The sequence below is a fragment of the Miniopterus schreibersii genome (genome assembly GCF_964146895.1).
Source record: "Miniopterus schreibersii genome assembly, chromosome: 13".
NCBI classification, from domain to species: Eukaryota; Metazoa; Chordata; class Mammalia; order Chiroptera; family Miniopteridae; genus Miniopterus; species Miniopterus schreibersii.
The window spans coordinates 28,288,238-28,303,055 of NC_138113.1; the positions used below are offsets into that span (position 1 = coordinate 28,288,238).

Below are 14,818 nucleotides of genomic sequence, written 5' to 3' on the forward strand. Positions count from 1 at the left end.
CCAAGTTACACGCACATGCGTGTGCGCACACACCTCTTAGGGCAATTGTTAAGTAAATTCATCTAATACAAGAAAAAAAATTCTATGTAGGAAAACCACATACAACACAAACAAGACTACTACTCCAAAGACAGCACCTGAATAAAAAAGGCATGCATCTTTTTCTAAATTTTACTGATTTTTCTCATAGGACAATGCTAATAGATCCAGATTACAGGCAATAATCTGAAAAAATATCAGAACTGGGAAATATCTTTGAGATTCTTATGGGAAGTAGAAGTCAAAAGTAATGAACGGTAATAGCAGGATCATTCCCTTCAACCCTCAATACCAACTAGATAACATGAGTAAACTGTTTATGATCTCCTTTTATAAAAACCTTCCTATGTTCTAGACTGAGAGTACAAAAAAAAATCAGGTGATATATAAACCTCAAATGGATCCTGGATAGGTGAAAAAAAATAGCTACAAAAGCAATTTTGAGATAATTAAGGAAATTTGAATATGGAACAGATATTTGACGATGTTATTATTGTTAATTTTCTTAGATGTGATAATGGATGGCGCTGTGGTTATTAGGAGAATGTCTTTATTCTTATAAGTATTTAGCAGTGAAAAATCATAACACATATAACTTACCCTAAATGTTTTAGATTTAAAAGTATATACAGAGAAAAAAGAAATAACATCTGTGGCAAAATGTTAATTATTGGATGCACATAGAGGACATATGAATGGTCATTGTACTCTTTTTTCCCCTTCAACTTTTCTGTATGTTTGAAATTTTTCAAAAAAGTTGGGGGTGGAGGGAAACTAACCATCCAGGGAATGTGAAACTACAACGTGGAGAAAACATAAAAAGACGTGGTCGTTCTTAAACTCCGTTTTTCTTTGTAGCGGTTTACTAATGATTTCTTAAGAGCACAAATAATACTTTTTGAACCTGGGAGTTTTAGAATTTTTTTAATAAAGCTAAACACCATGAAACAAATCCTCAAGAAAGAACAATCACTTGGTAAGGCTTTTGTTTCACATACAGAAACACAGCCGTGACAGTCCAAGTGAGCTTCCTGAACAGCATTCCGGAACAGCAGCTCTCACCAGCAGGTCGTAACATTTTTTAGGACCCTTGACTTGGAAAAACTCATGAAAACTATAAAGTTTCTCCTCAGAAAAATGCACGTAGACCCCAAATTTTGTATACAGTTTCAGGGGGTTCCCCAGATAGCTTCCAACGCCTGTACATGACCTGAGAACCTCTGGCTACTCTTTTCTGAGAGCTGCTGAGAATACTAAAGACGAAAAAAGTCATTTTCGCATAAAATTTAAATACATAGGCAAGTTTCGTTGCATTAATAGTAGCTCTTTCACAAGCATAAAACTTCTGCAATAAATTTCCTGCTTTTACTTGAAAGGTAAAAAGACAGATGATTTTTTAAAATGTAAATAAAGTCAAATCTGGATTACATCTCCAGCTTGCGCTCCTCTAGCTGCTGTTACGTGGGCAGAATTCCCGTTTTCAAAGCAGAACAAAATGTCTTTCTACGTGCGAACTGCCATACACTCGTCTTCTCGGCACCCAGAACACACCAGCCACAACTCCTGCCCTTTCCCTTCGCCACACGCACCACGCACCCCGCGTACCCCCCGTTCGAAAGAAGGCAGACAGTTCCAACCTCGGAGGCGCAACTCCCGGAAAAGGATTGTGGGCATTGTAGTCCGCTGCACACGCGCACCAGAGGAAGGGTAAGGTGATTAGCAGAGGCTGCGGGAGACTTCGTTTAGCACACAGACGGTCCACGCTTCCTGCTACCCTAAGCAATAAAATAACGTTGACCGTGACAGAGCCGGAAAACGCGCCTCGAACTTCAAGTCCCAGCGTGCTTTGCGCCACCACCCAGGGATCGCGGCTGTCAGCGCCTGCGCCCTGCGCAGCCGGTAACTCGCGTCGGGCAAGCTGCAGTTGCGACCCGTACAGTCGTGAGCCGCCACTGTCGCCCCGGAGGTGCTGGCGAAAGATGTGGGTTTTTGGTTACGGGTCGCTGATCTGGAAGGTGGACTTCCCGTATCAAGATAAGCTGGTCGGATGCATCACAGGCTACAGCAGGCGCTTCTGGCAAGGCAGCACAGACCACCGCGGAGTCCCCGGCAAGGTGAGCCTCCAGCCAGTCCCCACGCTACTGTCCCCGCAGCGCTGCCCCCCACCCGCCGGCCCACCTCCGCGGGACCCACACTCCAGCGCTTCGGAGGGCCAGGCATGCGGGTTAGGGGTAATGCTGTCACATCTGTGCTTCTTCCTCGGCCACCTGACTTAACCTCTCCCAAACCTAGGGCACTCCTTCCGAAGCCGCTTGAGATGCTGGTCGTTAGTTTCTTGAGCAGGCAAAAAACGTGGGCACATGCGCACAAGCTGGCACCAGGATGACGTGCTGGCAAGGTGCCCCCAGTCTTGGCAACCTCTGCCAAAAAAAAAAAAAAAAAAAGGGCGGGAAGATCAATCTTTTGAGTCACCACGGAGTTGAAGTGCTAAAATCAACTTGCAAATTCAGCTTTTTGGCAATTAAATTTGTTGGCATTTCTGCATTTTGAAAGACTTTCATTGGTTTCAATTTAAAAGTGTTTTTCTGGGGTTTCTTTATATCTTTCCAAACATGTATTTTATGGAACCTAAGGTCACAGAAGAACTAGTTTCCAAAATTGCCTTCGGTTATTAAGAAACTTACTTTGATCACTTCGGTTATCAAGTACTAGTGACATTAAATGAGTTCCTGGTCTGTTACTTGAGTAACACAGTATTCATTATATATCCAGCATTATTTTAATGTTTCTCGATGGTTCTTCTCTAAATTATAAATGTAAGTTCTTCGATCCATTTTTCAGTCAGTCACAAAGACATTCATCTCAATATATTTTTGTACAGAAAATCAGTAGCAGCTCACTGCTTATGGAAATCAGCCTTGTACTGGCTGCAAAACAGCTAATCTGTAAGGAACACTTAGTTTGGGAACTAACAATGTGGATAATTTGAACACTTGTTTTAATTAACCTTAATAAATTTTTTATTGCTTATATTTTCTCTAAAATACTTCTGAAAGTTGTATTAGCTTGATTACTGTGTTTTTTCTTTTTATTTTTATTGTTGTTACTATTGGAGATTTAGAGATGTCCCCATTTCCTCCCCTTTGTGCCCCACCAAATCATCACACTGTTGCCGGTGTCATGGGTAATGCATACATGTTCTTTGGCTAATCCCTTCACCCTCTTTCAACCAGTCCTCTCTGACAGCTGTGAATCTGTTCCATGTATCCATGCCTCTGTTTCTATTTTGTCCTTCATGAAATTCCACATATAAGTGAGATCATATAGTATTTGTCTTTCTCTGACTGATTTATTTCACTTAACATAATCTGATAAATACATAATAAAATACTCTGACTGTTATGAGCTTAGTGTTTTTTAAAAAGACATTAATATTGGTCCAAAAGCACGATATCTAAAATGCTAGAAATCGGATGTAGAAAGGGATTGGGGTTAACTCCAAAGAAATACCTGCAGTCATGGAAAGGGGACAGGCCAGGTGTGAAGTAGTTTGCACCTGCTCATAAAGAGACATAGGAATAAAATCACAAAAAGAGCCTGAGTTAGAAGTCATTCCACCTCCACTAGAGTTGGTTAATTAAGAATTTGGCTTTAAGGTAGACAGATGACTTGAAAACAGGAGTGACTTAAAGCAAATGCACATTATAGGCCAACAGAAACTTCATGGCCAAATTATCTCCAAGAATGTTAGAAAACAATATTTAAGACTTGAAAGAACTAAGTTAAATAAAATGCTTTTTGAGTTGTCAGATATGAACACTTAAAATTGCCATTCTGAGGAGAAAAGCCTTAGCCTAGGCTCCAATTTTAATGACCAAGTATTAAATATTTACAAATTAGGTTTAATAGCATATTTTACTACTCTAATCCTAACCAAAATGTCTATGTTTGCTACACAGCATACTGAGATATGTACACTGAGAATAGACTGATAAGAAATTGTCAAGTCAGTAAAACACAGTTCTTACAACATGTGCCCTGGCCAGGTGGTTCAGTTTGCTAAGCATCATCCTGTGCACCGAAAAGTGACTGGTTAGATTCCCCTGCCTAGGTTGTGGGCTCAATCCCTGTTTGGGGGCATGCAGGAGGCAGCCAATCAACGTATCACTCTCACACAGATCTCTCTCTATCTCTATTCCTCTCTCTTTTCTCTTTCTAAAAATCAATAGAAATTTAAAACAACAACAACATGGTTCTTTAAAAGAAGGCAGCTATAAAAGCCAGTATCTCTCTTCTTACTTAAATTTACTAAAAGATAAGGCAGGGAAGTTAGGGGGAAATGACTACAATAGTTTTTAAAACTGTAATAGTTTTACACCTACTTTTATTTAAGTCTTTTGAGTTGCAGATTATCGTAGCAAATTAAAGGAGAGTCTTAAGTACTAAACATTTCCTACTTCACATTTTCATTACAATGTATCACCAACCTTATATAAATATTAACTGTCTGACAAACAATATAAAAACCTAAAGAAATACCCATCAAATCAAAATAACATAAATGCTATATAGGACTATGTTTTTTACAGCAACGTGTGCTCTAGTAAGTCAGTCATCATTAAGTATGAAATGTAATATTATTAAACAAATGTTAGAGTTATTTCCACATACTGCAAAGTGATATTTGTGAGAAAAATATCAAATCTACTTGCTTTATTAAATTATGCTTTCTTTTTGGCTTCATTTAATTTTTTTACTAAGTTTAATCAAGCATCTCACTTATATATAACAAATTGGCAGTTTCCCACCAAATTAAAGATGTTTAAATGTGAAATTTTTTTCACATCAGAGAGAATATAAATTTCAGTTTCAAAAGAGAAGAAACATTTTAACACAAGATAATTGTGAACATTTAATAAATCCCTAACTTTTGTATATCAGAAACATTACTGAAATGAAAGTGCCTATCATTACTCATATTTCATAACTTCCTCCACTTCCATTCAGCTAGAAAGACCCCTTTCTTCAGTTTCAATTCCCTAAAAAAACCATTTAAGTACATTTACAAATTTGCAGTTTCTCAATAATATATATTTACATTTTAGGAGCAAAGAGCTTAAGTTTTAGAAAATATTTCCAAGTAAATATATCAGTATTGCCAGCAGTCCATGTCTGTTTCATCCATAAGCAGTCACAGGGATCCATTGATTTGTCCCCTAAAATGACTCCCTATATAATACTCTGTTTTCTGTTTCAACTGCCACCACCTTAGTCCAGGACTTTACTACCCCTCCTCCTCCTTTCAACAATTACTACTGAGCACTTATGTATAAGTGGGAGACACCTATGCAAACAACAATACTTGGTAAGTTCTGTAAAGGAAACGAATAAAAGGAACAATGGGAGTTTAGAAGAAGGAGCAGCTGTGGCAGTCCTCTGGGAGTCAGCCAAGCCTTTGTGGAGATAGCGGCAGGAGGGTATCACAGGGATATAAAAGAAAGGGCATTCCACACTGGGCACCAGTACATCCAAAGACATGAATGTTTGTACAAGTTATAAATGATTCAGTACACTTGAGGGGGAAAGTGGTAAGAAGTGAGGTTTGTAGTTGTCATGCTAAGGAATTTTTATTTTATCTTGTAGAATACAACCCTGAAAAACTCAAAGCATGGGAGTGGCCCAATTTTTGCACTAGAAAGTCATTTTAGGCCCAAATACAGAACAGACTGAAGGGAAGCAAAACTAGAAGCAGGCAGTAAGATCCCTAAGGAAGCGGCTGAAGGATGAAGAGGAACCAGACATGGAAGATAACCAGAAGACGGAGCTAAGCTGGTGACTTGGCTGGATGTAAGGGGAAGCAAGGAAAGGTGCAGGAGAGAGCTTGTCACCTGGACCACTCACAGTTCATTCTCTTACTGAGTATCTACCTGCTTCCCACTCTAATTTGTATACTATATATTTTACCACAGTGATCTTCCCAAAACACTTTTTATCATGCCAGTCATCTGCTACTCAAGCGTTAGAGTAGCTCCTTATTTCCTATTTCTCCCAAATTTCAGCAGCTTCTTATTTTCCACTATCCCCTAATTTCAACTCCACTCTTTGGCTTTTCAAAGCTGACTCTGTCCTATTTTTCCAATTATCTTTCTGAATCATCTTCCCTACATGGGGGACCCTTTCCTAAAGTCAGACACTTGACCTGGTAATAATACTGCCTCTAGGTCCTCACTCCTGAATCACAGTGCCTTTTTGCCATAATTTTATGTTCCATTCTGACCACTCGAGACTCAGAATTCTTACTACACTTAATACCATACATCTTAGCCCTTAAGTATTCTCTACCTATTTCACATGTTAACTTCTTATTCCACAATACAATATAAGCTCTTGGAAGCAAAACTCAAGGCTTTTCCTTTTCTACAACACAGAGTAGGTATTCAATAAATAGCTAATTCACTTAGAATTTGAAAGTATTATGGCAGTACCTATATGACCCACACCCATATATGTACCTCATTGTAGCATTACCTTAAGTAGAAAACAAGTCAAATCTAAATGTCCAACAACACAGGCATGTCAATACCTCACTGATTATAGGATATTATACAACTATTAAAATGTGTGAGAAGACTAACAGGAAAATAAACAAACAAAATCCAAAATCCCATATATTCCATGATTACAAATTATCTATACAAGTAGACAAAGACTAGAAGGAAACAGCAACAAAGATGACACCAGTAATCTGAAAGATTTAGGCTATGTGCCAGACAGTGGGCATCAAGTAAGTAAAATTGTGGTTTATAATAATTCTTCTTTTAAAATGTTTTTTTTATTGATTTTTTTTTTTTCCAGAGAGAGAGGAAGGGACAAAGATAGAAACATCGATAAGAGAGTAACATCAATCGCCTGCCTCCCGCACAGCCCCTACCAGGGATTGAGCCCGAAACCCAGGCATGTGCCCTGACCTCCGGGTCCTGGGTTGACGCTCAACTGCTGAACCCCACTGGCCCCACTAAAGCAGATTCTCTTAATTCACTTTAAAAGTTATCATAAAACATAAGAGTTTTTTAAAAAAGTGTTTAGTATGAGCAAATGAAGTTAAAATATTCCATGTCAACAATTTGCTAATGCTCAGTTGATGAACTATAATTCAGAAATCTATTTATTTATTTATTTATTTTACTTTTTTTTTAAACAGCCTGGAAGAGTTGTGACTCTTGTTGAAGATCCTGGGGTATAGTATAATTTTTTTTTTTTTTTTGTATAGGCTTTATATAAGTTGAGATGTTTCTCAGTTTTAAATGAAATTGTATTGACAGTAGTTACAATTTCAACTGCACTAGATCTAGAATTCCTTTCTATATTCACCTGTTGAAAACAGTTGGATGAAGAATGCAAGGTAGACTACAAAAGAAAACCAAATAGCATGTAGTCTCATTTACTTTTCTTAATGAGCTTGTTGATTGAGGATTTTGTGGTCCTCTTTGACATGAATGAAGCCAGCCCAACTACCATTAAGAACCAAATGGAAACCTTAAAGCTCTCCTCACATTTGCTAGGAGTCTGATACATTTTCAAAACTGAGCTATCAGCTGTTACAGTGTGTATATACTTTTCTCAAGAACTTAGAAAATCTGTATTACAAACTGTAAATCTAGCTTATATCACAGGTATTTTATTAATAGTAAAAAAAATATTTGCAGCTAAAATACATTATTTTTACTGACACTTTGTTCATGGGCTCTCTTGACAAAAGAGGTTGTCATGTAGTATTCTGGATGGAGTAATCTACAAAGGATATTTGGAAGTTTAGGCAGTGAAGAAATGAACAAATAAAATGAAACTGCTAAGGCCTTAAGTAGTTGATTACTAAAGAGCTTTTAAAACATATAACTCTTTTTGCAAAAAAAAGGAACACCTAATATGTAAAAAGATAAATTATGCTCAAGCTGAAGGGGGTTAGGATGTCCAAACCCTCCTGGCCAGCACCCCACCACTCATATCCAGACAGCCTCTGAGGTAGGCTCCATGGTGGCTTTAACACTCCTTGCAGCAGTTTGGAAACTACTGCCCTGTACCATCAGTGAAATGCCTATGGATTTAAGCTTTAGAACTGTAGTTTTAATGACCAAATGAAGACCTGTTATTTTTTCATTTCAGGCTCATTAGATAAAAAACATACTCTCAAAGATTTAAACAAAGACAAATATCCTAGTGTCCAAGGAAATAATTTTTTCAGACTGAAGAATTTAAAATGATTTCCTTTATTGTTTAATATGTACCTTTTCAAGGCACTTAAGTAAAACTGCATTGATTTCTAAGAACATACAAGATATTTTCTTACATCACAACGTACTTTCACCTATTTAAGCCTTGTAAATACTAAATAATACATTCTTTTCATTTTTCAGCAGGGTTGTGTATGGGGTGTTGCTTACAGACTGCCAGCAGGAAAGGAAGAAGAAGTAAAAGCATATCTTGACTTCAGAGAGAAGGGAGGCTACAGGACCACAACAGTCATTTTTTATCCAAAAGATCCCGTTACAAAACCATTCAATGTGTTGCTATATATTGGAACATGTGATAATCCTAATTATCTTGGTCCTGCACCTCTGGAAGACATTGCTGAACAGATTTTTAATGCAGCTGGTCCAAGTGGAAGAAATACAGAATATCTTTTTGAACTTGCAAATTCCATTAGGAATCTTGTGCCAGAAGATGCAGACGAGCATCTTTTCTCTTTGGAAAAATTAGTAAAGGAACGTTTAGAAGGAAAACAGAATCTCGATTGCTTATAAAGACCTAATCATTGACTTTTCCAGAAAAGCAGAACTTTCAGTCATCAAAGAATAGTTGTACTGCACAATGACAGTATGATTTGGAAATGTATTTACTTGAAGATCTTATTTATTTTTAATGTTGTAGTCAAGATATCATCAAAATTTATAGTTTAATTGCAAGTGTCCTGAAACACATACATACTCAAAGTATAAAGGTATAGTTAAAGAAAAAAATTCAGGTTATAATAATATAATGATTTCCTAACTATATGATATTGAACACTTGATCATGAGAAGTGAGTTCTTTAGAAAAATACAATGAAAGACTCAGTTCACAGCTTGTTTTTTAACCAGAGTAAAAATAATTTCATGTTTCATATTCAATACTATTTTGAATTTGCACAGGATTAAATCAAAAGTTCAGTAAATATAATAAGGTATACATACCTTCAATATATTCCTATGCAATAATTCTGTAACCATGGGTTAAAATATATAAGCTTAAAAGAATATATAATTAGAAATATATAGTAATATAGATAAGATTTCAGCCTTAATTATGAATTTCCTTGTTCAGGTATTAAATAGTATCCTTTCCAATTTAAGCCAAAAAAAATAGCATTTTTAATATAAAAATTCCCTTGAAATTATAATGTACTATATCTCTCCTTTTTTGAATAAATGCATAAACTCATTCAGCTAAAAAAGCACAAATTACATAATATAAATTCACTAACAATGTAGTCTGTCAGTAACTTGTATTAATCTTATGGTGAAATTTTTTTAAAAGATTTTTCTAATACAAATTAACAAACATATATAAAGTGAAAATTTGGTGTTTTAAATAGCTTTCAGAATTGTAAACTTTTTAAGTAAGAAATGGCATTACCTAATCATTTACTATACAGATTTTTCCCCCTTCTGTCCTGTCACTTGAACAAAGGTATCCGTTGAATAGTGTTGATGGTGCCACTCAAGTAGGAAGTATCCACATACATTATTAATTCATGTAGAATTAGCCTTGATTCAGACTAATACAGATTATTTCTAATTATAAGTGATTTCCTTCTCAATAGGATATAGTCTCTCTAAAAATCTTTCAGTATGAAAAGAATTTCAGTATCACATTAAATCTAATATGAAACAATAAAAATTCTTCAAACCCAGGCATGACTAATAATACAGAATAAAAAAATAAAGCTGTCCTGTGTGGTGATTTGGAGGGGGGTAGGGGGTAGGAGAGGGTATAGAGGGGATCATGGTGATGGGGGAAAAAAGAGCATTCTAGAGGAAAGAGACATAAGTAAATATAAAAATTAATATAAATAAATAAAGCTGTCCTGCATAGTAGGCACAGTAGTCCTTTTCATGTTTTTGTATTTATTAACACCTTACTTGGTAATTTACTCAGCTATAAAGCTTTTTAAATATTTTCCAACATTTTCAATATTAGTTTTCCAGAAGGCATTTCACTTGTCCTGTACAACAAGAAAGGTACTGACATTCACTAATAAATATCTCATAAGGATATGCCAGGCACTTTATATATAGAAGCATTTTCTTCATAACGCCTCTAAACTTGTTTCCCTAGTAACTTGCATACAGTTACACATCTAATAAGTAGCAGAAATCCAGGTTTCTCTGATTCTTAAGCACAAGATCTTTCTACAATATATTTTAAAAACCATCTGAACTTAACCACCTTAACTACCTTGCATCTTTTCTTCAAGAGGTAAACAAGGTTAATGTTTTGTATAATGAAATAGTATGTAACTTATTACATAAAGATGCTAGAGTTGATTTTAATAGATATTATAGATTCCAACAAATATAATAGGCCTATCCAAGATTCACATGCTGTAGCTCACAATCACAATCACATAGCTGAATTCAAAAATCTAGCCATTTATTTTACAAACAAACTTGGGTCCAAAGGAGTTTGTAACTTCCCAGTGATTCTTCTACCACTTAATACATAACAGAATATCAAGGGGGAGGGGTTACTCTGTGATCCTTATTTACTTAATTTATTTATTTTTAAATATATCTATTGATTTCAGAGAGAGGAAGGGAGAGGGAGTGAGAGAGTTAAAACATCAATGATGAGAGAGTCGTCACTGATCGGCTGCTTCCTGCACGCCCCCTACTGGGGATTGAGCCTGAAACCCAGGCATGTGCCCTGACTGGGAATTGAACCACAATCTCCTGGATCCTAGGTGGATGCTCAGCCGCTGAGCCACACCCAGCCAGGCACTTTGTGACCCTCATTTAAATGCCTTTCTAGCTTTCAGTTAGAAGTTAGACAAGCCCTGCCCAGTGTGGCTCGGTTGGGTGTCGTCCTGTGCACCATAAGGTTGCTGGTTCGATTCCTGGTCAGGGCACATGCCCAGGCTGCAGGCTCAATCCCCAGTAGGGCACATGCAGGAGGCAGCAAGATCAATGTTTCGCTCTCACACTGATGTTTTTCTCTCTCTCCCTTCCTCTCTCTCTAAAAAATAAAAAAATTTTTTAAAAAGAAGTTAGACGAGAAAATATGTGAACATACCTGTGGCATACCATCAACATTAATAGGGAGACCCTGTTCTAAAAGGCCCAGGAACAGGAACTCATTTTCACTGAGATGGGGAGAAACACAACTAAAATGGAGAAGTTAAACAGTACTAAATTAGAGAGAAGCTAGGGTTTGGAACCTCCAAACCAGCAAGAATCATAAAAAAGGTACCCTTTACCTAGAGCTTACTTTTGTTAACAAAACTCTCTCTTCACTGCCCTTGGAAATCACTTTCAAAACATTTTCTCTCATTGTGACCTAATCACACACAGACCTCAGGCTCTCATTTCTCAGAATACAAATAGGTGTTATATATTAGGAATTCAAGTATGAATGTAAACCCTACACTGAAAAAAGACACTTGTAATATAAATCTCTAATAAGTGGATTTTTTGAAATAGGTGTTTCTACTCCTACTCCAGGCCAATCTTAAATTTCCTTTTCCCACTCCCAAACAACACATTCATTCTTCAATCTACCAAGAACTGTAAATAAGTACCATTTTATAAACATCACCTCCATATACAGAAAGCTTATCATTTAGGTCAGGGGTGGGAAACATCTGGCCCGCAGGCCATATACAGCCCAAGAAATCATTCTGGTCTGGCCCTGCCAAGGCAAACCACAGGCGGAACTTGAAATTCAATAAAATTCAATTAAATGTTTGACCAAATATAGCAGGCTAATTTTTAAGTTGATAACTCTGTATGGCCCAAGAATGATGTTATGAATATACAAACAGCCCTTGGCAGAAAAAAAGTTCTCCACCCCTGATTTAGGGAAACAAAGATTGTTGTGATGTCAACTTTGAATACTTGAAAGCATGAATGTGACCCATTTCTTTAAGGCTGATTTTAAAAGTCTGACCATTGTCTACAGATAATGCATTTCATCTTAAATAGGGAAAATACATATTTTTCATTTTCTGCTTAATAAAGTATGTGAATGTGTACTAATTTACATCTTGATAGTGCCACTTAACTTTACCATGTAAAGCATTACACAGTACCTGATATAATAAGTATCGTCTAATATTACTTTTAATTACATATTCAGAATACCATGGGTTCAGTATCTCTGAGATTCATAATGATTATAATCATGCCTATAGCTTAAAAACCATATTTAGATATTTTTCAAATATTTTATAGTCAACATTTTGTGCCATTATATTAGATTTCTCTTTTCCATAGGAATATATAATTTTTAAATCATAACTTTGGAGCAGTTGTAAATATCAATGTAAGCAACATACTCCTATAATTTACTATCCCTGATTCTTTCAAAGTCAGTTATATGATAAACATACTTAAAGTTCCCTCTCATCACATCTTGTTAAAATTTACAAATGAAATATTCCAATTATGCCTATCTTTTTTTCAGCAAAAATACTGTGACTTATTTTCTATGAATTTATCCAGCTTTTAATCAATTTTTATGCATTTCTAAAGCCTTAAAATAAACTCACCTTAAGCATATAGTAACAACTCAAAGATTAGTGGAATGATTTTTTAATCCTGTGACTACTCTTCAAAGAACTTTAACTCCTCTGGAGACAACTACTAAAATTATTCTTCTATGTCAAATTTATATGATGAAAATTAGTTTTATTGAGTTTCAGGGTTTTTTCATTCTTCTTAAGGTTCATTTTACCTTTCTAAAATATGATTTAGTAGTTCACTACTAATTTCTTGGTGCTTTTATTTAACTGTACTGAACCTCCTTGTCATAATGGTTTGCCAACACACATACACACATTCTATAACTGGAAAAACCACCACTTAACCCTACAGTTTCTTCCAGTTCTCCTATCCTTCACAGAATTTTTTTAACTACAGTGTTCCTTACTAACTTAACTCCCCTCCAATCTAACTTCATTCTGCTGTCCTCCACCTAACTAGTGCACTCTCCAATCTTCAACGACCCCCTCCCTGCTTCAACCCGAAGATCTCCGTCTTCATCCTTCTTTACAACTCTCATGCATCAGACACTAGTGACCCAACACCTCCTATCACTAAGGGGAAGAGAGCAGAACATTTCACTATATTTACATTTACATCTTAGACTGTGTTTATCAGCTACACAAACTCATTAAATGCTAGGCTTCAATGACCATCTTTATTTGGCAAATTTCCAATCTTCAGCCTACTTTTTCAAACTCTTTATAATTCTACATGTCTTATATATAAGGCACCTACACACACACTCAAAATTTAGTACACTAAAAACAATTCACCTCCTTTCCCAACTAGAAAACTTTTGTCCCACATTACCGCCTTGCATATGATACACATTAAATGTTGAACAATGATTAAAATAGAAGACACACCCTGTGGGCTCTCACTGCAGCCTCGCTGCCTAAAAAGAAAAACTCGATGCAGCACCCAGCCTAGACCAAAGAGTGCAAGTGGAGCAGACCTCCGGCTAAGGCCGTGCTTGGACCGCGGGCCTGGGCTTGGGGTGCTGCGAACTCAGCTCCGGGGTACACGCCTGGGAGGGCCCATCGGTGAGGAAGGGCGTGGTGCTTGGATCCTCTGCAAGAGATGGCACTAGGTTTGCTGGGACGCCCACGAAGGGACCACAGTGGCATGAAGGCCACCGTGACACCCTAGGGTGCTTGGTGGCTGCAGAACTGTGGGGACACAAAACTTTTTGTCTTATTTTGAATACAAACAGACGTATCTTAAACTCACGTGATTCATAATCTCGCATTCACCTGGCCCTGAGCCTCACATAAGAAAACTAGCTTCTTTCATAAAACAATCCAGCTTCATCTATGGGATGAAGGAGGAGCCCCACGGGGGGTAAAAAATGTAGGGACAAGCGATACCTAGCGGCCGTCCCATGAGGAGAGGCTCCGTCCCTGCCAACCTCGGAGAATCACAGTGTCCTTGTACTGTGACAGGTTTCCTCAGCTCAGGCACCCCACGCCCAGGGCTGCGGAGACTGAGCAAACTCCCCGCGTTAGTCCTTTGGAGCTAAGTACAGAGGTAACCACCGCCCCAGAGGAGGCGGCGAGCAGCTTCCAGCCGGACAGGCGAGGTGCCGATGCTAGATGCGGAGAAACGGGAGGAGAGAGCCGCGAGAGGGAAAGCAGTCGGGAACACTGCCACTTCTCACTCGGCGCCCCTTCCGATTCTCGCGTCTAAAGACCAGCACCGCCCCGTTCACACTCTTCCTTCCCGCGCCCGTGCGGGTCAAACTGCTGCCCACTGCTGGAGGACCGCGCGGGCGGCCGGAGAGGGCGCGGCCACCGCCTCCCGCACTCACCCGCTCTCTGTGCCGTCACTTCGCCGCCGAAAGGACTTGGTCCGAGGCCCTGTCTTCAGGGGTCCCCTCCCAGGAGGCCACCCCGTTCGATTCCCCAGCGAAACTGCGGTTGCGGGAAACCAGCGAAGCCCGGCCTCCGTCCCGGCTTCCGTAGCGGAAGGCTCGGCGACCCCGG

The 14,818-nt window shown here is 38.0% G+C and overlaps 2 protein-coding genes across 6 annotated transcripts in view; one reads left to right on the forward strand and one right to left on the reverse strand.

Annotated features, from left to right (window-relative positions):
- Window positions 1–14,805, reverse strand: part of LOC308566540 (ankyrin repeat and SOCS box protein 3) — a 63,075-nt gene extending 48,270 nt beyond the window's left edge. Inside the window, exons 1-2 of one of the 3 annotated variants that reach the window (XM_081156947.1) lie at window positions 14,644–14,805; window positions 1,677–2,459 (exon numbers count right to left, since the gene is read on the reverse strand). The gene's annotated coding sequence lies outside the window, so the exon portion shown is untranslated. Of the gene's footprint in view, window positions 1–1,467; window positions 2,460–14,643 lie in introns of those variants that run through there. The other 2 variants (XM_081156949.1, XM_081156948.1) reach the window with 2 other exon arrangements.
- Window positions 2,019–10,170, forward strand: CHAC2 (ChaC glutathione specific gamma-glutamylcyclotransferase 2; the record flags this gene model as incomplete). Of its 3 annotated transcripts, none has more annotated exons than XM_081156951.1 (3): window positions 2,019–2,153; window positions 7,241–7,276; window positions 8,457–10,170. In XM_081156951.1, 3 exons carry the CDS (start codon window positions 2,019–2,021, stop codon window positions 8,838–8,840), a joined length of 555 nt encoding a protein of 184 aa, XP_081013077.1. In that variant the 3' UTR covers window positions 8,841–10,170. The 3 variants fall into 3 exon arrangements, with proteins under 3 accessions (XP_081013077.1, XP_081013076.1, XP_081013078.1); XM_081156950.1 differs by having other exon boundaries at window positions 8,454–10,007; XM_081156952.1 differs by having other exon boundaries at window positions 2,019–2,270; window positions 8,457–10,001.
- Window positions 14,806–14,818: the final 13 nt, after the last annotated feature.